The sequence below is a fragment of the Stegostoma tigrinum genome, chromosome 14, assembly GCF_030684315.1.
Source record: "Stegostoma tigrinum isolate sSteTig4 chromosome 14, sSteTig4.hap1, whole genome shotgun sequence".
Taxonomy (NCBI): domain Eukaryota; kingdom Metazoa; phylum Chordata; class Chondrichthyes; order Orectolobiformes; family Stegostomatidae; genus Stegostoma; species Stegostoma tigrinum.
In genome coordinates this window covers 11,607,247-11,629,346 of record NC_081367.1, presented here as the reverse complement: position 1 = coordinate 11,629,346, position 22,100 = coordinate 11,607,247, and the positions used below count along the sequence as shown (strand labels likewise).

General features: G+C 40.8%; 1 protein-coding gene across 3 annotated transcripts in view; it reads left to right on the top strand.

Annotated features, from left to right (window-relative positions):
• inpp5d (inositol polyphosphate-5-phosphatase D) overlaps positions 1-22,100 on the top strand; it is a 121,275-nt gene that overhangs the window by 2,579 nt on the left and 96,596 nt on the right. For all 3 annotated transcript variants that reach the window (XM_048542193.2, XM_048542195.2, XM_048542194.2), the window contains exon 2: positions 9,198-9,261. In XM_048542193.2, the coding sequence (XP_048398150.2) occupies positions 9,198-9,261 (64 nt within the window). The remainder of the gene's footprint in view (positions 1-9,197; positions 9,262-22,100) is intronic.

Below are 22,100 nucleotides of genomic sequence, written 5' to 3'. Positions count from 1 at the left end.
CTGAGCAGAGCTGTTTATAGTCAAAAGGTTAAATACTAAACAAGCATATAAATAGGATAGAAAAGCAAAAGAAATTCTTATGGTACAGATGGATAAGTCCCTAATTAGAGACACAAATTAATAAGGTCATAAATAAGTAACTGGGTTGTTCTGAAGGGTCTAGGCCCGAAATGTCAGTTTTTGTGCTCCTAAGATGCTGCTTGGCCTGCTGTGTTCATCCAGCTCCACACTTTCTGTCCCTTTGTAAATGCAGGATAACAGTCATAAACATCAGAAATTATTTTAAAGTTGTACAGCACATTACTTAGACTACACTTGGAATGTGAACACTCTGACTTCATTCAATAAAAATGGGAGTGACCTCAGTTTTCAAAATTTCAATTTTTTTGATAGTGGGTGGGGTCAGTAGGGGATGTGGTCGGGGAGGAGAGAATTTGAGATTTCCCACTAGCTCTTTTGAGAGGAAATGTTCCTTTTGTCATGTCTAACCTAACTTTCAGGTTTGGCTCCCTTCTTCAGGATTCTAATTCCAGAGACAACAGGTGCTTGTCTCTACCCTGTCAGATTCTTCAGTCACCTTCAACATCCTAACTCACTTTTTTCTATTCTTGAGGGAGTACAAGCCTGTGTAGCAGCAGTTGGAGAAATAAGGAACTTATCACAAGAGCAACCGAAGGCACGAGCTGGATCATGCCACTCAATAGCAAAGTGGGCTCAAGGTCTAGCACCCTTGAGTACAGGACTCATTTTGTGAAACCTTCACTTGTTAGCGAGGGGGAGAAACAACAGTATGTTTTGAGGGAAATGTCTGTGGAATTCATCCCTTAACCATAGGGAGCTTTTCTGAGAAACTACAGTGACTTGAGTAAATAGATCTGAAAACAACTGTGTTCACGAGAGGCTGGAAAATGTTGTATTTCCCCAGGGCTTTTTCAATATTAATCTACTGATTCATAGCAGTTGGGGGATTATAAATTTGCAGATCAAACTTTCACTTCCTCTTTTCACTTTGCACCTCACATCATTCAGTAGCATCCGTTTTGATTCAAAAATATTTTGGCAGTTTGGACAAACTGCACGCATCCATCCAATCAAAAAATACATTTTCAACCTTTAATATGAAATTTGAGGGACATGTTGAATTACTTGGGATTAAGGGATTTGCAACAATATTTATAACTGAGGATGAAGCAGATGAGTTTTTTTAACCCATATAATATTTTTGTGGTGGATGGTCAGGACCCATTACCTTTCATCTCAGTTTGAACCATTCTTAAAAACATCCCCTCAACAAACTATTTGACCACCTCTGCTAAACATCAGTCACTGTGAGGTGTCTTTAAATCTTTCTATTTATAAGATGATGCAATGAAGTTAATTATTTTCATTCTTGCAGATTTTATTTAATGCCATTGGTCAACTTGTTCATCACACCAGCTTCCCAATGATGAAGGCAATTTGCTTTCCAGGATTGAACAGTGAATTTCTTTCTATCTTGTGATGGTATGTCCTTTGAAAGAGATCATGTGCACCCTCCACCAGCCCCACCCCTGCAAAATCATTTCCTTTAGGTTCCCCCAATAATCATGCAATGGAGGAAGTGTGAGCTCATTCCATTTGTTCATAAGAATGCGAGGCAGAATATATTTTAAAAGACATACACATAGTAAATGTTTTTGTTCAGAGGGACTTGAGTGTGCTTGTATCTATCTGAATGCCATCTTGGTAAGGAATTTGGCACATGCCCATCAAATACTTATGGACAGTATATGGGGCAAATGGATTATGGCACCAACCAGGGTGAAAATCTGTCAGTACAGTATATTTTCAAATGCCACATGCCAGCAAAGGCCCTGTTCAGCTAAATATGACTGTAAATTGCACTGAATCTATTTCCAGGGATCATACACTGCTTGCAGCTGTTACTGGGTTATTTCTCCTGATGGTACTTGCCTAATGTTTAATCGGACAGTGGTGAATGATCTGTTTGCTGCTGAAGTACTTAAAAAGTTGACCCTCAAAGCCTTTTGTTGAAATAAGGTGCTGCCTTACAGACGGTGCTTATTGGGCATTCCCCTGTGAGTTGAGGCTTGCTGGAAGAATGAGATGCCATGCTAGCTTCTTAGAGGGTAGACTGTAGGTTTGGAGAAGGCTTTTTAGAGCAGGAAGCCATGACTCCAGGATCGCTTAGGGAGCATCTCCCTTGGTCCCATTTTGATAGGGACCAATGACTGAGACACATAACTACTGTCATGAAGCCTATGGCTGAAATCTGCTACTGCTACAGGCACAACTGCAACATTAAAGTAGTGCAAGGATCACATTGTCAATGGTTGTCACAGTGATTCTGGGTCTTAACTTGTATGCATTCTAGGCTGCTGCTGAATGTATAAGTAACTTGCAGCACAATGCTTCATAAGTCTGTTAACACCCAGAGAGTTTCAACTCCAGGTACACAGTCATAGAATCATGCAGTACAGCATAGGCTTTTTTTGCTCCTTGAGTTTGTTACACCAAAATCAATTACTATCTACACTTTCCTGCATAAGAAGTCTAGGCTTAAATGGTATGAAACTTCAAGACCTCATCCAAGTCCTTTTTTAAAGATTGTGAGGTTACCACCAAACTACACCCCCAGGCAGTGCATTCCAGGTCCTCTCCACATTCTGGGTGAAATACATTTTCCACAAATCACCTCTAAACTCTGCCCTTCACTTTAAAAATGTGCCCCCTTGCTCTTCACCCTTCCCAAGGGAAGAAATCGCTTTCTGTTCACTCTGTCTGTGCCCCTTATAATTTATACACCTCTATCAGGACCCCTCAAACTTCTTTGCTCCAAAGAAAACAATCCGAGCTGATTCGGCCTCTCTCTTTGTAGCTCAAATCTGAAGCTGAAATGAAAGAAGTTAAGGGATTAGAGATGTCCACTCTTAAACTATCTGCTTTTTGAAATTGGAGCTTAAAGAATGAAGGGTGCTACATTGTGTGAAAGAATGGTTGATATGCCTTCAATTGCAAGGAATGCGTTCAATTGGGATAATTGTACTACGATTGCCGTGCTGGTCTTCGGACTAAAGAGAGGGAAGATGGGGCCTTGATTTAATTTCTCATCTCACTTCTGACAGTGCAGCACTCCCTGAATACTACACTGGAAGCATTGTCCTTGATTGCGTTCTGGAGTTGTGTGAAACCTGAACCCACAACATTGTACCTCAGACACAGAATCATAGTCATACAGCATGGAAACAGACACTTTAGTCCAACGAATCCACGTCGAACATAATCCCAAACTAAACTAGTCCCACCTGCTTGCTCCTGGTCCTTATCTCCCCAAACATTTCTTATCCATGTACTTATCCAAATGTGTTTTATACACTGCAATTGTGCCCACATCCACCACTTCCTCAGGAAGTTCATTGTTCAGAAGAAGCATCCTCTGTAATGAATTTGGGCCCCTCATGTGCCCCCTAGTCATAAAATCCCAACCCTAGGAAAAAGACAGCAACTATTAACCCTGTCTGCCCATATCCCTCATGATTTTTATAAACTTCTGTAAGGTCACCTCTCAACCTCCTACACTCCATTGATAAACCATGAGTAACAGTTAATGTGCACTGAGACATCTTTAATAAAAGCAAAACAATGGGAGACAGAAAGGTTGCTCATTCAAAGCCTGATATAAAGATGCGTATGTATTCCCAGAGGCTAATATCACTCCTGCCTAGAAATGCCAGGAGCTCCCCTGATATTGCGAACAGGTGGAAAGGCAACCTGCCTAAAACCAATGGGATCTTTCTTTACTTACATATGATAGGTCCAGATGATGCCAGTAAATTTCCACTTTTACTAGATGATCTGAGCAGTGAGGTACTTGTCAGGTCAAAATAGTCAAGACATAGATTGAAGTCAGAAGAAAACCAAATAGGATTAAATGTTTACTTAAATTTCCTTGCGGCACCTCAAAGTTTTTAATTTTCTTGGTAAGAGCTTGTTTTCCAGTGTTTTTGGGGTTTTTTTGCACACTCCCACAGGACTGTCAATGTATGAATAAGCTACTTTTAGACCATTTCATCAGTCAGTTTGCAAAGCAGATGAATATCAGGTGAATACAGAATAGATACATCATAAAATTTTTACAACTCCACACTAGCCAATCTCTGGTACAGTTACTCAATGTAAGATGTTTCACGATTGTCTTTATGCATCGATCTTGATCAGTAGATGTCCACTCGGTTGCTTCACTATTGGATTTCATGCAGATTTAATCATTTTGTTGACTGGCTACTTTAGAATTGCTGAAAGCCGCAGATCTTTAAAGAAAAAGAAGAATGAAAATACTTCCGAATCATAGAATCCTTGCAGTGTGGAAACAGGCTGTTTGGCCCAACAAGACTACACCAGTCTTCCAAAGAGCATCCCACCCAGACTCGCACCGCACCCTACCCTACTCTGTAACCCTGCATTTCCCATGGCCAATCTACCTAACCTGTACATCTTTGGACTGTAGGAAGAAACCAGAGCACCTAAAGGAAACTCCACACAGACACCCCCTGCTGAGACTGGAATTGAACATGGGTTCCTGGTGCTTTGAGGTAGCAGCGCTAACCACTGAGCCACCAGACTTAACACAGAAAAGAGGAAGAAAAGTTAAACTGAACCTGCACTGAAGAGAAGTATTTTCAGGAGCTTGTGACCAGAAGACCACACAAGAATAAAAAAGTGTGGATGCATTAATGCACTCATACGTAAACACAACACACGCACATGTGTACAAATAGGTATACACTGCTCTTTTTAATATGTAGTGATCAGGATTTGGGTATACAGGGCATAACCTCAAAGTTTGCATTTGACAAAAACTCAGAAATAAGGTCAACAGTGAGATGAAATGTATAGTTATATGAATAAGCATTAACTTTTATCTCCCTTTTATATGAAAATGTAGAACAGCAATGTAAATTATTTTTAATTTTAAAGGAAGTGCAGTAAGAGATCTAGAACTGTACATACATATACAAAAGTTGAAGGGCCTGTTTAGAGGGATGTGTAGAAAGGCATTCTGGATATTTGGCTTTATAAATGGAGGCAATAAATATCAATGGCTTTAAGTTATGCTGTAAACTGTACCAGTGCTGTAAAACATTGGTTCAGTAAATTGGTCCCAGCTGATGTTACTTCTGGTCAAGTCAGATCCAAGACTGATATCTGGCTTGATGTATCATGATTTTGTTTTCTTTTGTTCATGTAACATGGTAGTCTTTCACTGAAGCATAAGCATGCCATACTGCAGATTGTGTTTGTTACAAGAAAACACAAGTTACTTACACAAAAGAAATGAAGATAAAATAGAACAGACCCAATTATTTACATACAACACATTTTTAAAATATTTCAAAACACATGGCAAAATACAACCCTATCTATTCCAAAAACCTCTTTGCTTTAACAAAAACAGAAGTTGCGGGAAAAGCTAAGTGGGTTTGGCGGCATCTGTGAAGAAACAATCAGAGCTAATGTTTTAAGTCCAGTGACCCTTCCTCTCAGCTGTCCCATAGAACGGTCACTGGATCCGAAACAACAATAACTCTGACCTTTTTTTCATCGCAGATGCAGCCAGACCTGCTGAGCTTTTCCAGCAACTTCTGTTTTTGTTCCTGATTTACGGCATCTGCAGTTCTTACAATTTTCATTTACCACTTTACACTTCTCAAATTCCAGAGAGTTGTCTACTCTATCACCATTGTATGGATGCAACTTAATTGTTTATTTTTCTTAATTCTCAGTCTTGAGTGGCCATCTTTTCCTTCATTTTTTCATACAGTTTGACATTAAATTTTCGTTGCTTCAAATAAACCCTTCGGGTTTCTTACCAAACAGTGTTGGATTGTAATTTGTCAAACTAAAATTCTTCCTAAGGTAGTAACTTCTTGCCTTACTGGTCTGAAGTAACTCTGTCTTGCATCTGAACCCAGCCAAGTTTTCTGGGAATTGCAACAAAAACCTTTTTCAATCTCTGGCTTTTCCCACACAAAACAATCAGTTATTGATTCTTGTGAACCAAAAGCAGGCTAATGCTTTTCAATGTTTGCTTTCTCCAATCGTAAAACTCTCGTACTACAAACGCATGGTATTACTCTAGGAGGACCTAGTCACCATCTCACGTGAAATGCTGGTTTAAAATCCTGGCTCCAGAAAGCTGGTTAATAACTACCTCATACAGATGGGCCAAAACCCCACATGCCACTAGTTCAAAATCCAAGATCTTAAAATGAATAATATTACATGCCATTGCTGGAGTATTTTTTTTTTAAGAGGTCTTGACTGCATGCTTTCAGGAAGTGAGGAAGACTTACGAGAATAATACCAGAGATCTGTGACTTGAATTCTGTGGAGAGACGAAGAGCTGGGATTCTTCTGTTTTATAACAAAGGATGCCATGAGGTGCGGTGATAGAGGTAGTCAAAATCACAAACAGTTTTGACAGAGAGTAAAAATTCTGTCAAGTGACAAAAGGATAACCAGGGGAGACAGATTTAAGGTGATTAGCAGAAGCAGCAGGAGGAACCATTTTCTTCAGATCCGATCAACTGGCTATGGAGTGTAATTTCTTAGAGTGGTAGAAGCGATGCAAGACTTGCATTTGAAAGTGAATTGGAAAAGTACTTGAAAAGACTTGAGAGAAGGAATGGGGAGTGGGATTAACTTGACAGCTCTACCAATGAACCAGTGCAAGAATGAATCAAGTGGCTGCCTTTTTCTGATTTTTGCACAAAACATATACACAAGTTTGCACACCCATGTATTTTAGACATATGGGTGATCATAAATCATCAGCCTGCTTCAAAATGGGCTCCACTTTCTTTTCTGTTGGCTTCAGCAATAAATAATCCTGGAGTACAGCAGGCGGCTGATTTACTAGCCAATGAATTTTATTGGAACTGAGTAGTTTTGCCCTTGATACCCTAGAAAGGGAGTCAGAAAGTCTTTGGGATTAGATACCGTTAATCCTTGTCTGTGCTAAATGCCAACACTCCGGAGCAGATGCTTTTGTCACCACTGCAAGACAGAATCTCCACAGTAACCAAATCTCTTTAAGTGATGTAACAATTGAGCAATGACCTTAACGGTGCAAACTATGAAGGTGGTAGCAATGTTACATTGTCAGTGATTAGTATTGATGGATTTTGCCCAGGTTTCAACCCTAATGGCTTGCCTGGGTTGAGAGACTGAAGGCCATCTAGGTATATAAGAACAGGAATGAAACTGAGGGGGAATTAAATTCCCCGATAACACCATAGTCAATTCCTTTTCTGAAAAAAAAATTGTCTCCTACAGTTAAATCCACACAAAGTGCAGGGTGACTGGAATGGGATGGGGTGGGTCCAGTCTGAGTCGGATGCTCTTCTGAGGATTTGAGTGGACTTAATGGCCTGTTTCCATACCTTAGGGGTTCTAGCTGCTACAGAATATTCTGTGATTTAAGCTTGTCTTATTAGTAACGCTGCTTTAAGATAGAGATAGCTCAATGTGTTGTCACAAATATTTAAGTATATTAACCATAGGAGTAAGTCCTGAATCAACTTTGCCATTCAGAAAGGTGATGCTGAAGTTTTACAATTACACCTCTTTCCCTCTTTCTTTCCTCCTGTTACTGGTAAAGGCCTCGAAGAATTTAATACTTCCAACATATTACTTCTCAATTCTGCCAAGCCTCTCATCACACCAATCTTAAAAAGTCTTAATTGCAATCTCTCCAAGGCCACATATTTATCTTGCTTGTGTACAGTGACCAAAACGTCCCACCAGTGGCCTTTATGTGGTTTCACAACAAAACCCAATGTAGTAATTGTAGCAAGGTTTCATTACTTAAAGTGCAGTAAAGACTAACATAATATTTGCCATCCTAATAGTTTATGTACATAACCTTCATGAATCTTGTAGAAGGGCTTGATTGCTGTGCTCCAAAATATTCCAGATTGAGATCCCTTCAGAATTTCTTCGTTGTTCTAATTAATAAATGTACCATTGTTACAGTTTGGAATGTTAATGATTACTATATAATTGTTCTCTTTGGCTGTTTTGCTTCAATGGAATCTTTCCAAATTTTCCAAAGTAGTTTTAAAACCAAAAGATGTGAACTAACAATAGTTTAGAAGGAGTGTTGTTTAAATTAAATTAAAATTAAGGCTCCATGTGCCCACTTGGGCAGACATGAAAGACCTTGTTGTACGATTCAAAGAAGATTAGAGGCACTATTCCAAAATTCCTTGACTTATCCCTTAACTAACATCATGTAAACAGAAGGTTAGGTCATTAACACATTTTACTTGGAACAAACTGACAGAATGGCAAGAACATGGTCGTCAGTGCACACCATTTAAAGTACTTCACTGTAAGGTAATTTTGGCTGGCTAAGGTTGTGAGTTCTATCAGGATCTTGCATTACAGTGGTAGTGTCCTTACCTCATGGCCAGGGTTCATGTCTAACCTGTTCCAGTAGTGTGTAATAAAATCTCTGGACAGGTTAAGTAGAAAATATCTATAAATGCAAGTTCATTCTTTATTGCAAAGCATTTCAGCTGCATGATATCACCTCCAGCAATGCAGCACCCCTTCAGATAGTCTTTATCCTAGAGAATTCAAAATATCTGGAACACTGAAACAAATCAGATGAAAAAAGCAAACGCTCCAAGCAGGAGAGGATATGTTGATATTGCATAGATCACTGCCGTTCCACTTCTGAACCACTTTAGCATACCTTATTTGGACCAACATCTGCCTAAGCGCTAAGCTTGGCAATTCCCTCTCTAAACTTGTTTGCCTGTCCACTTCACTTGACCCTTAAAACAAAACCTTAATTCCTGCTTATTTAGCAAGCATTTGACTGAATATTTTCTGAGGTGACTTGATGCTAAATTTTGTTTGGTAATTGCTCCTGTGAGTCTCTGTGAGATGTTTCACTCTTAAGGATACCATATAAATATAAGTTCTTGTTGCATTTTGAGCAGTTTTGTTCACGGAGGCGATGCAGAAGTTGGTTACAAAAATGGAACAATGATTTGCTGATGTTGTGCCTTTTACTTTGCTTCTTGTGGTGGAGATAGATTTGGAGGAACAAGGGTGGTCAAAAATCATTGAAAACGATCAACTTAAACTGGATTTAATTATTTCATTTTCTTTATTGTCCTCTTTTCCAGATATGAAAACTGTGTCTACACTTACAGGATTTTTATAAATGAGGATAATTTGTTGTCTGTTCAGGTAGGTGATCATTTTACTCAAGTTTAAGCTACTGAACTGTCAAACCTGTGATACTGTCAACCTACTGTGACAAATCTCTCTAAAGGCCTTGGGAGACGTGAGTAAGAAATAGATCCAAATATTTATTGACTCAGTTAATAACAATCTAGTTAAGAGCAGAATTGTCATAATTATTTAGCGGAACAGGGGCAGGAGAGAACCGCACCACTTGAAAATTACCTTCCAAGTCACTCATGATCAGACTTTGAAATTTATCACTGTTCCCTTGTTGCCACAGGATCAAAATCCCATAACTCTGTTCCCTAATAGCACTGTAGGTGTATCCACACAACACAGACTGCAGTGGCTCAGGAAGGTGGGCTCACCACCACCTTCTTGTGGGCAATTAGGGATGGGCAGTAAATGCTGGCCCAACCAGCAATGCCCATGCCTGGTGAATGAATGATCTTGTTTGTTGGTTAGAGCCATCTGGCCTTTTTAGAAGATGTACCGAGTGATGTAAACTCTAAGAAGTCTTCCTAATTGCTAGAATTGGGGATGTGCCATCTCTGGAGTGGGGCTTCTAAATTGTGAATGCAGGACTATGATATTGAATCAATGCCCTGGTGCTTTCAGTGGCTAATGGTTTGAGGGGAGGTGTTGCCAATTTTGAAAAAAAACAAGACAGTGCAGTTCTTGTAAATTCAAAGTGCTGGAAACACTGTGGGTCTGGCAACATCAATGACGTGAGAAATAAAGTTCACGTTTTTGAATTGTGTATGCCTTCTTCAGGCCTGAGAGAATCTATATTGAAGAAACACACGCTATTCATTGAATCCTGTATCTCTATCCACGGGCTGATCTGCTGAGCATTTCCAGCGTTTGTGTTTTTTTTTAATTTCCCATCTTTTTCTTGGTTGTTTCTCTAAGCTTGTATGAGCCCTCCGGGAGGTTGGATGGAAACTTTAACATGAAAAGCTATGTACAGCTTCTGGAGGGAGTCAGCTGAGTGATCTATTTTCGGTCTTATTCCATGCATTAAGTGTTTACTTTAGGATCCATGGGCAGATGAACACATGAGAGGGAAGGTTTACAGGACTCTCCTGAATTTGGGATTGAGTCGGAGGACAATGATAATCTTTAGTCCCTGTTTATGATGTAGCCCTATTAGTTGGATACGTATTTGTAATGTGTGTATTATCTATATACAAGTCCTGTCAACACATTCAATAAATGACCACATGGATGAGATACTAGAAAGTGACTAGATCCCTAGAGTCAGATGTCAGTGAGTTTATTGCAGGAAGGGCACCAGCACTGTAAACACAGTAAATTTTATCATGTGGTATTTAACTCTTGAAATGTGCTCCTGGTTCCCAAAGCTCTGCATCAGCAGCATACACTTGTACTTCTCAATGATTCTAAGTGTGGTTTTTTTTTCATTTTTACATCAGGAAATAGCCCCTTTGGTCCAACTTGTCCATGTCAACCAGATGTCCTAAACAAATCTACTCTCATTTGCCAGCATTTAGCCCATATCCCTCTAAATGCTTCCGATTCATATACACATCCAAATGCACTTTAGATGGTGTAATTATACCAGCCTCACCACTTCCTCTGGCAGCTCATTCCATACACGTACCACCCTCTGTGTGAAAACGTTGGCCCTTAGGATCCTTTTTAAATCTTTTCCCTCTCACCTTAAACCTATGCCCTCTACTTTTGGACTCCCCCCCCCCCCCCCCCCCCCCCACCTCAGGGAAAAGACCTTGTCTACTTATGCCATCCATGCCCCTCATGATTTTATAAACTTCTAATAAGGTCATCCCTCAGCCTCTGACACTCCAGGGAAAATAGTCCCAGTCTATTCAGTCTCTCCCTGTAGCTCAAACCCTCCAAGCCTGGTATTATACTTGCAAATCTTTTCTGTACCCTTTCAAGTTTCACAACGTCTTTCCAATGGAAGGCAGACCAGAATTGTATGCAGTATCCCAAAAGGGGCTTAGTCAATGTCCTGCACAACCACAATTATGACCTTCAATTCCTATATTCAAAGCATTGACTGATTGCCTTCTTCACTATCCCGTTTACCTTTGACTCCACTTTCAAGGAATTATGAACCTGTACTCCAAGGTCTCGTTGTTCAGTAACATTCCCCAGGACCTTAGCATTAAATGTATAAGCTCTGCTCTGATTTGCCTTTTGAAAATGCAGCACCTCACATTTACCTAATTTAAACTCCATCAGCCCTTTGGCCCATCTGATCAATATCCTATTGTACCCTGAGGTAACCTTCGCTGTCCACTGCACCTCCAACTTGCATTTGTTTAGCACCTTTCAAACGAGGAGTCAAGGTGTCCCAATGGGTTTTGCACCTAATTAACAACAGTCCCTCTCGCAGTGTAGAAAACAAGGTAGTGAATTTCTACACCTCATTCTCTCAAACAGCAATAAAATAGTGACTGACTTTTTAAAGATGTTGATTTGAGAGATAAATATTTACTTGTGTATCAGGGAAAGCTCCTTTTTAAAATAGAGCTGTGGCACATTTTATATCTAGCTAAGAGGGCAGATAATGCCTTAGTTTAACATTTCAGCTGTAATGTAATGTTTTCAACTACCTCAGCACTGTACTGGAGTGTCAGCCTGGATTTTGTGTCCTGAATTCACAACTTCTGATTCAAGAGATGAGAGTTGGCTGTAACTGAGCCAGATTCAGATGCCTTTGAATTGACAGTAGCAATGCTCATGGCCATTTGAAAATATTTTTCATCTGTGTTGATGATGTCAACAGAATTCGGAGTGAGAATTCAGAAACTCACTCCACAGTGCCACTTAATGGCTGGAGTCTGCAATTGCGATGTGATGGTTGACATAGCAAATTTTTACGCTAGCATAAAAACCGAAAAGACTGCAGATGCTGTCAATCAGGAACAACAGCAGAAGTTGCTGGAAATGCTCAGCAGGTCTGGTAGCATCTGTGAAGAAAAATAATCAGTTAATATTTTGGGTCTGGTGACCCTTCCTCGAAACTGAGAATCTGGTTCTGGGGAAGGGTTACCGGACCCGAAATGTTAACTCTGATTTTTTGTTTTCTTCACAGATGTTGCCAGACCTGCTGAGCTTTCCCAGCAACTTCTGTGTTTATGTAAACATTATCCATTCAATTCCAATAGGTGAGTGTACAAAGAGAAGCATAAGCAAAATCATGAAATAATTTTGTTAGAAATGAAGAGTTGCTCAACTTAATTAGAATCAACAATTCAATTGACTGACATTGCATTGCCTTTTGTTTCCCTTGTTGCAATCTTAAATTAAAACAGACTTAGTAGACGTAAATCAGCTCCTATTTTTAGGTTTGTCATTCTCTTTGGGTTAGGAGAACGTGATTGAAATGTGGACCATGAATTGGGATGGAGGAGGATTCTGGCATTAATTTGGCTGGGCAGTATGCTCTGAGCTGTGAAGGAAATTGCTCCTGGCTCTTGTCACAGCCTTTAACTGTCCTGCTGAAAGACTCATTCTAGCTGTTTCTTCATTCATGATTAGCTTTGTTGCTACTTCAGTGAAACTACATGGTAGAGGTTCCTATTGAGTGCTCTCTGAGTTATCACGTGCTCTGCTTCACCAGATTGGGACATGTATATGAATGGGGATATCTGATAGCACCAAGTGTGCTCTCGATACTCAATTATACATTTGATTCTCAACGAATAAAACCTGAGGATTATTTATGAAATAAGGTCAAGGAGCAGAAGTAGGCCTTTCAGCTCATTGAGCCTGCTGCACCATTCTATGAAATCTTGGCCAATCTGATAATCTTTAACTCCATTTTCCTGTCTGTTCCCCATAATCCTTGATTCCCTTGCTGATTAAAGCCTGCCTTGAACATCCTTAGTGACTCTGCCTCTAGAGCCGTATGTGGCAAAAACATTCCACAGATTCACTACCCTGAGAGAATTCTTCCTTTACTTGCCAGTTCACCCACAAAGTTTATCTCCTTAATTACAATTTTTTGACTTGTCTTTTGTTGGTTTTTAAAATTTTCCCAATCCTCTGATTTACCACTCGTCTTTACCACATTGGATGTGTTTTCTTTCAATTTAATACATTCTTTTTCTTCCCTAGTTAGCTAGCGGGAACTAATCCCATTCCTAAAATCCACCTTTCTCACTGGGATATATCTTTTATTATGAGCCACTTTTGTTCATTGTCTGCCATTTGTCCTCAACTTCTTTTTGCTAATCTCCTTTCCCACTCCAGCTAGTCAAGCCCTTGTCCCTTGTTAATTGTCCTTATTTAAACTTAGCACAATTGTTTCTGAACCTAGTTCCTCCCTCTCAAGCTGAATGCGAAATTCGATCATGTTTGTTATTATTACTGTTTCTGAAGGACCTTTTACTCTGACATCATTTAGTAAACATGCCTCATTACACATCACTAGATCCAAACTAGGCTGATCCCTGGTTGGTACACAGCATATTGTTTGAGGAAATTGTCCCAAATGCAGTCTGTGAATTGTTCCTCAAGTCTGCCTCTACCAAACTGACCATCCTAATCTATGTGAAGATTAAAATCTCGCATGGTTAACATACTGCCTTTTTAACATGACCTCAGTATCTCCTGATGTATTCCCTGTCCCATCATAAAACTGCTGTCAGGGGCCCTATGGACTAACGTCTATGAATGTCATCTTTGCTCTTTATAAAAAAAAAAGATTCTTCCCTGCCCCGACCCCGTCAATTCTTCCAATCTATAATCATTTCATAGAATCATCAAATCTCTATTGCTTGGGGGGCAGGCTATTTAGCCCATACCGGTCCTCTAAGGAACATCCCACCAACCCTATCCTTGCACTTCTCATTGCCAATCCATCCAACCTGCACATCTTTGGACTGTGGGAGGAAACCCACGCGGACACAGTGAGAACGTGCAAACTCTGCACAGACAATTGTCCAAGGGTGGAATTGAGCCCAGGTCCCTGGCACTGTGAGGCAGCAGTGCTAACCACTGAGCCACTGTGCTGCCCACTTCTTGCTATTGTTCTCACTCCATCCCATATCACCACCACCTTTTTCTTCTTGTTTTGCATTTCAAAAATTCACATACCTCTCAATATTTAGTTCCCGATCTTAATCTCATTGTATCCATGTCTCTACAGCTGTATGATCATACCCACTAGCATGTATTTGTGCTGTTAATTTGTTTATTTTGTTACAAGTACTTTATTTTTACTCAATCCATCCATTATATCTGTGCTGGATCTTACACTGAAATTGTCTAATCAAATCCCAGCTCTTTCTGCTTTCCCTCTTTACTTGTATATTCAACCTTTTCAAAAGACATATCCAATTCCAGTCAATCATACCATAGCATCTGCCTCATGCCCATTCGTGAAAAGCATTGTTTATAAACTAACAGTGTACGTAAAAATAATCAATCTAAGGTCTCCCTTTTAGTTGAGATAGTAGGAACTGCAGATGCTGGAGAATCTGAGATAACAAAGTGTACAGCTGGATGAACATAGCAGGCCAAGCAGCATCAGAGGAGCAGGAAGGCTGACGTTTCGGGCCTAGACCCTTCTTCAGAAATGTAGGAAGGGAATGGGATTCTGAAATAAATAGGGAGAGAGGGGAAGTCAGATATAAGGTGGATAGAGGGAAGGATAGGGTGGAGAGGAGACAGACTGGTCAAAGAGACGGAGTTGGAGCCAGTGAAGGTGAATGTAGGTGGGGAGTTATTGACGACAGACAGGTCAAAGAGGTGGGATGAGGTTAGTGGGTAGGAGATATGGGTGGGGCTTGAGGTGGGAGGAATGGTTAGCGAGGCGGGGACAAGCTGGGCTGGTTTTGGGATGCGGTTGGGAGGGGGGAGATTTTGAAGCTTGTGAAGCCCACATTGATACCATTGGGCTGCAGGGTTCCCAAGCAAAATATGAGATGCCGTTCCTGCAGCTTTTGGGTGGCATCATGGTGGCAATGCAGGAGGTTCAGGATGGACATGACGTCCAAGGAATGGGAGTGGGAGTTGAAATGGTTCGCTGTTGGGAGATGCAGTTGTTTGTTGCTTCCTCAAGACCACCCTGGAAATGGCACTGAAGGCCTTGGGGTGTGCAGGTCCCAGCTGAGTCTGCAGACTTTGGAGCAGTGTAACACTGCAGTGTAGATTTATACCAGGAGGACCTTTTTTGATTACAAGCCACAATTTCTGATCTTGAAGGCGCTATCTCTTTAAACGCCGTTGTGAATACTTAGTGGAAGATTTTAATGCCAATGTACCTGAAAGCAATATTAGCCACTCGATATAGTCCTTGATAATTGATCTAAATGTAACTGCAGAAGCGCCCTGTTGTAACAGTTAAGTCTGGGTTTATGGTAGTGATGAATTTACATTGCTCGGTCACTGGACATGTGTGACCATTGAAGCACTTTTTCCTATTTCCTTGCTTGACTTTAACAAGCAAGGTGAAGCATGGACAGCAAGGCTTCTTAACTCGTACATCAGAGCTTGCACCCTTAGCTAGACTTCACTCAAAACTGCTTTCTGCTTCAGCTTTTTTGCAGAAGTTATCAAGAACGCAAGGCTAAGCTGCTCTGCAAAAGCGTCTGTAAAAGAGGAAGAGGTGGCTGTGTATTCAGTAAGGATGACGTAGTCTGCAGCTGAACAATTCACCCAGTGGATTTAACCATTTAGTGCAAATCCATTTACAATGTAACAAAATCCTGCAGTTATTCTTTCTAAGTATGTTTCTTGTTTCTTTCATTCTTCAATTAAATTTGTGGTCATTCAACTTACTTGCAAATATGCCCCAGATTCCTTACAAACTGCCTACCGTCTGTTTTGTAGTTCCTATGATTGTATTGTTCATTGACAGCCAAATAAATCCCCAAGGGGGTCTGACTGTAATAGAGTTCATGTGGTTTGCATTCTGATCCAGAGCTCCAGTTCATGAAGGTTAGTGTAGTGACCAACGTTTACTCAGTCATGTACTTATTTACAGATTGAAACCTTAACCACGTTCCTCCCAACGCAGCCAGTCTACATTTTGACATTGCTTTATATGCGCTCAAGTGAACCACAATGAATGCACTCTACCTGCATACAATTAAGACAACTGTATATAATTTACAGTTCATACATAGACTAATGGGTAGTTGAGAGCAAGTTCAGCTGGAATCTAATCAAAAGGCTTGAATTGTTTATGTATGGAAGAGTAGATACTCAGGTTAAGTTTGAGATGGGGAGCTAATTCTGAAACTGACAAGAGACCTGTCTTTAGGCGGTTTCAAAGCAAGAAGCCCAGATAAGCAAAATTCCCACTACTGCTGTATAGAATGGACCATGCTGCTATCTCCTCCCACTGACACAAGGCTGGAGTATATCTGCACTGAAAACATCAAATACTGGAGATCACAATGGGTAAGACAGCAACCAGGGAGAGAGAACAAGCTAATGTTTCGAGTCTAGGTGTCTTGCTGTGATGATGAATCATCCTAGACTCATCATTAGCTTGCTCCTGTCCACGGATGCTGTCTGACCCATTGTGATCTCCAGTATTTGTTGCTTACAACATCTCTGGTTATTTGCTCCCGTATGGAGCATATATGCAGTTTGGCAGAGCCAAGACTTTAGAAACCCCTTCCTGCAGTACGTGCAGGGAAGATCTGTAATAGAGTGTGACTTGCAAGCAGCACTCGGTTATTACTGAAGAGCATGGCACTACCCATCTATCACAGTCTTCTCTGCTTTCTACACTGTACCTCACTCTGTTCTGATACAGCTCTGCTTCTTGCCCACTTCCATCAGAGAATCAGGGTGATTGCTGTGTCACCAGTAGTGTTCTGGAATATTGGTGGTCTGCCGACTGATTGTGTTTGTGTTACTGAGTCTTCCTCACACAGTGATCCCATTTCTGAGCTTCTAGTGCAAGGTACTGCCAATCTTAGCCACATGGCCAAAAGACCCCCAATTACCTATGACTAGTAGTCGCATGATTGGTAGACACTAATTGGTTGTCCAAAATACTCTTTGATCAGAGTGGCTGCCTTCTACCCTTTAGCAGCCCCTGGAGAGACTTGGGCTACTTACCGTGAATAGCATCTTCGCACAACCTGAGCTGCCCTAAGGGTGTATGGACCTGCAAGAATAGAACTCCAGAGGAGCTAAAACATCATCCCAACACTGATGTCTCCCTACAATTCTCACCCAAGCAGCTTTTGCTCAGCATTCTTGCCACCAGCCCCACCCTAATGATGTTTGTGGGATAAATCTTGAATTGGTGTGGTTGGTCTGCAAGCAGATATCCACTTGACTTCAAGCAGTAGACTGTCACCACCGGTTCTCTTGATAATCTACATATAAGCCCACACAGTTGCAGCAAAATTTAACCTGATCTCTCTCTCATACTGTCATATTTGGTGGTCATTTCAACCTGATGCCTGTCAACATATGAGTAAAATGCCGGTTATACATTTCACCTGATTTCAACTTACATTGAAGTCAATGTGGAGTAATATCAGGCATGATGTAAAACTGGTGACTGATGGCATTGCTTTAATACTGAGTGAATTAAATTTAGAACTACCTTTTTTAATGGATTGTGAAAATAGACACTTATAGGCCAAGCTTTTCTTCAACACCTTTTTGTATATGCAGTCACTTTTTGTTGAGACTTGAGTCCATTAGTTTATTCATTGTCTTAGTTCTATGGGTAATGCCGATTGGGTTCGAAGTGACCTATATAAGACGGATGGATTGCACCTGAATAGGACCGGGGCTATGATAATGGCAGCAGGATTTGCTAGAACTGCTTGGAAGATTTTCAACTAGCAAGAGGGCGTAGGGGAGCGGGGTGATGGTTTGTACCCAGGGAGGTAGTGAGGAAAAAGAGCCATCTGACACTGATACAGTTTGGAAAAAGAGCAAATCAGGCAGGCAGGAGCAAAGCAAACTGCATTTATTTCAAGGCAAGAAGCCTAACAGGTAAGGCCAATGAACTCAGGCTATGGTTGGGAACATGGGAGCGGGATATCGTAGCAATTAGAGATGTGGCTCAGAGATAGGGTGGGACTGGCAGCTTAATGCTTCAGGGTACAGATGCTACAAGAAGGATAGAAAGGGCAGCGAGAGAGGAGGGGGAGTAGTGTTTTTGATTAGGGATAACATTAATGCTGTGCTTAGAGAAGATATTCCTGGAAAATATGTACAGGGAGGTTATTTGGGTGGAACTGAGAAATAAGAAAGTGACAATTGCCTTATTGGGCCTGTACTGTAGACCCCCAATAGTCAGCGGGAAATTGAGAAACAAATTTGTAAGGAGGTGTCAGTTATCTGTGAGAAAAATAGGGTGGGTATGGCAGGGGATTTTAATTTTTCAAACATAGGCTGGGACTGCCATAGTGTTAAGGGTTTGGATGGAGGAGAATTTAAGTGTGTACAAAAAAATCTTTCTGATTCAGTATGCAGATGTAACTATGAGAGAAGGTGCTGAACTTGACCTACTGTTGGGAAATGAGGCAAAGCAGGTGACTGAGGTGTTAGTGGGGGAGCAGTTTGGGGCCAGTGACCATAACATCTATTAGTTTTAAAATAGTGATGGAAAAGGATAGACCGGATCTAAAAGTTAAAGTTTTAAATTGGAGGAGGAAAATTTTGAACGTATTAGGCAAGAACTTTCAAATGTTGATTGGATGCAGATGTTTGCAGGTAAAGGAAAGACCAGAAAATGAGAAGCTTTCAAAAATGAGATAACGAGAGTCCAGAGACAGTATGTTCCTATTAGTGTGAAGGGCAAGGCTGGTAGGTGTAGGGTAGGCTGGGTGACTAGAGAAATTTGAGGTTTTGGTCCAGAAAAAGAAGGAAGCATATGTCAGGTATAGACAGCAGGGATCAAGTAAATCCTGAGAAGGGTATAAAGGCAATAGGAGTGTACCTAAGAGGGAAATCAGGAGAGGCAAGAAGGGGGCATGAAACAGCTTTGGCAAATAGCGTTGAGGAGAATCCAAAGAGTTTCTACAAATACATTAAGGACCAAACTGTAACTAGAGAGAGAATAGGGCTCCTTTAAGAATCAGCAAGGCTGCCTATGTGTGGAACTGCAAGAGATGTGGGAGATACCAAACAAGTATTTTGCATCAGTACTTAGTGTGGAGAAGGATGTGGAAGATGCAGAACATGGGGAAATAAATTGCAACATCTTGAAAAATCCTCATATTACACAGGAGGAGGACTAGACATTTTAAAATGCATAAAGGTGGATAAATCCCTAGGACCTGATCAGGTGTACCTTAGAACTCTGTTGGAAGCTAGGGAAGTGATTGCTGGGCCCCTTGCTGAGATATTTATCATCGAAAGCCATAGGTGAGGTGCTGGAAGATTGCAGGTTGGCTAACATGATCCCACAAGAAAGGTAGTGAGGAAAAGCCAGGGAACTATAGACTGGTGAGTCTGACATCAGTGGTGGGAAAGTTGTTGGAGGGAATTGTGAGGGACAGAATTTACGTGTGTTTGGAAAGACAAGGACTGATTAGGGATAGTCAACACGGCGCTGTGTGTGGGGAAACCGTGTCTCAGTAACTTTAATTGAGTTTTTTTTTAAGAAATAACAAAGATTGATGGCAGAGCAGTGGATTTGATCTATATGGACTTCAGTAAGGAATCGACACGGTTCCTCATGGTAGACAAGTTAATAAGGTTAGATCACATGGAAAAGAGGAAGAACTAGCCATTTGGATAGCTCAAAGGTGGAAGGAAGAGGGTGGTGGTGGAGAGTTGCTTTGCAGACTGGGGTCTTGTGACCAGTGGTGTACTGTGAGGATCAGTGTTTGGTCCACTGCTTTTTGACATTTATATAAATAGTTTAGATGTGAAATAGGAGGCAAGGTTCGTAAGTATGCAGATGACACCAAAATTGGAGGTGTAGTGGACAGTGAAGAAGGTTATCTCGGAGTACAACAGGATCTTGATCAGATGGGCCAATGGGCTGAGGGGTGGCAAATAGAGTTTAATTTAGATAATTGTGAGGTGCTGCATTTTGGAAAGGTAAATCAGGGCAGGACTTACACACTTCATAGTAAGGTCTTGGGCAGTGTTCACGAGCAAAGAGACCTTGGAGTGCAGGTTCATAGTTCCTTGAAAGCGGAGACAGACAGACAGGATAGTGAAAAAGGTGTTTCGTATGCTTGCCTTTATTGGTCAGTGCACTGAGAATAGGATTTCGGAGGTCATGTTGTGGCTGTACACGACATCGGTTAGGCCTTTTTTTTTGGAGTATTGTGTGCAATTCTGGTCCTGCTGCTGCAGGAAGGTTGTTGTAAAACCAGAAAGGGTTCAGAAAAGATTTACAACAATGTTGCTAGGGTTGGCGGGTTTGAGCTACAGGGAGAGCCTGAATAGGCTTGAGGCTATTTTCCCTGGATTGTCGGAGGTGAGAAGCGACATTACAGAGGTTTATAAAATCATGAGGGGCAAGGACAGGGTGAATAGTCAAAGTCTCTTCCCTGTGGTGGGGGGATGCCAAAACTGGAGGGCATCAGTTTAAGGTGAGAGGGGAAAGATATAAAAGAGACCTAAGAGGTAACTTCTTCATGCAGAGGGTGATGTGTGTATGGAATGAGCTGCCAGAGGAACTGGTGTAGGCTGGTATGATTACATGTTTAAAAGGCATCTGGATGGGTAAATGAATAGGAATTGTTTAGAGGGAAATGGGCCAAATGCTGGCAAATAGGATTAGATTTATATAGGATATCTGATTGGCATGGAGTCGGACCAAAGGGCCTGTTTCCATGCTGTATATCTCTATGACTGTCTATAACAGGATCCAACTGATTATGAATAATATGTGGCATGGTCACTACGCTTGCCTATTGACTGAGCGGGAATGAAAATCCAACAATACTAAGTTTCTAAATGCAGGCTAAGATACCTATTCAAATTTATTTATAGACATAATGATATATTAAAGCAGAAAGACTGGCCAAATATTAAGCCACGTGAATCACATTGGTAGAAATTAGATTTGCTGGTTACAACCAGGGTCCGTCTTTCCTATAGCTCATTCCTGATATTAGGAATTATGCTATTCCCAATTGGCCCTTATTTGGGTGGAAAATCAGCAGAAGCTTTATTCATGTGATTTCTGCAAAGTTATTGTGGCCAAGCAGGAGAAACGAAAGAAATTTCTAGCAATTGTAAGTTTGAAAATATTAGTATGTTACATCACCTCCAAGAGCGCTCTCAGTTTTATTTCCACATAAAAGCGTCCTAGATTTTAAGGATGATTCTCCTCAAGTTTAAGAACGTTGCTTTGAAGGTAGGTTCATGTCGAATGCCAATGGCATCTTTATCTGTGACGGTGACACCAAACTTCGATCACACAAGGGACACCAATTTGATTAGCTCTCTGGAAAAATACCGTCCACATCTATCAATCTCCATCCGTCGAGCTGCATATTTTAAAGTCATTCAACCTGTTACTCAGCAATCATTGAAAACCCTTTGATAGCAATGAGCTGTTTACTGTGGATCAAAGCTTCAGTCAGCCATTTTTACATCTAGTGGTGAGGCTGACACCTCCATTTTAGACCCTTCAAAAGGAATAACCTGAATAAATAAATAACTAAATAAGGTCTCTTTCCATCACTTAACTTGGCATCAGTTTGAAATGGGCTTGTCAAAAATCACAAAGCTTTTAAGCCTCAAAGCTGTTACTGCATAATTAAAGATTAATTTAAAGCCTTGTTGAATTTTTTTTTAGTTTAAGTTCTATGTACTAGGAAGGGAAGGTTGATATCTGAGATGCTCGGGCTTCTGTAGCAGGTTTTTAATCTCTGTTGCAGTTCTACTTTTATTTACTGTTCCTC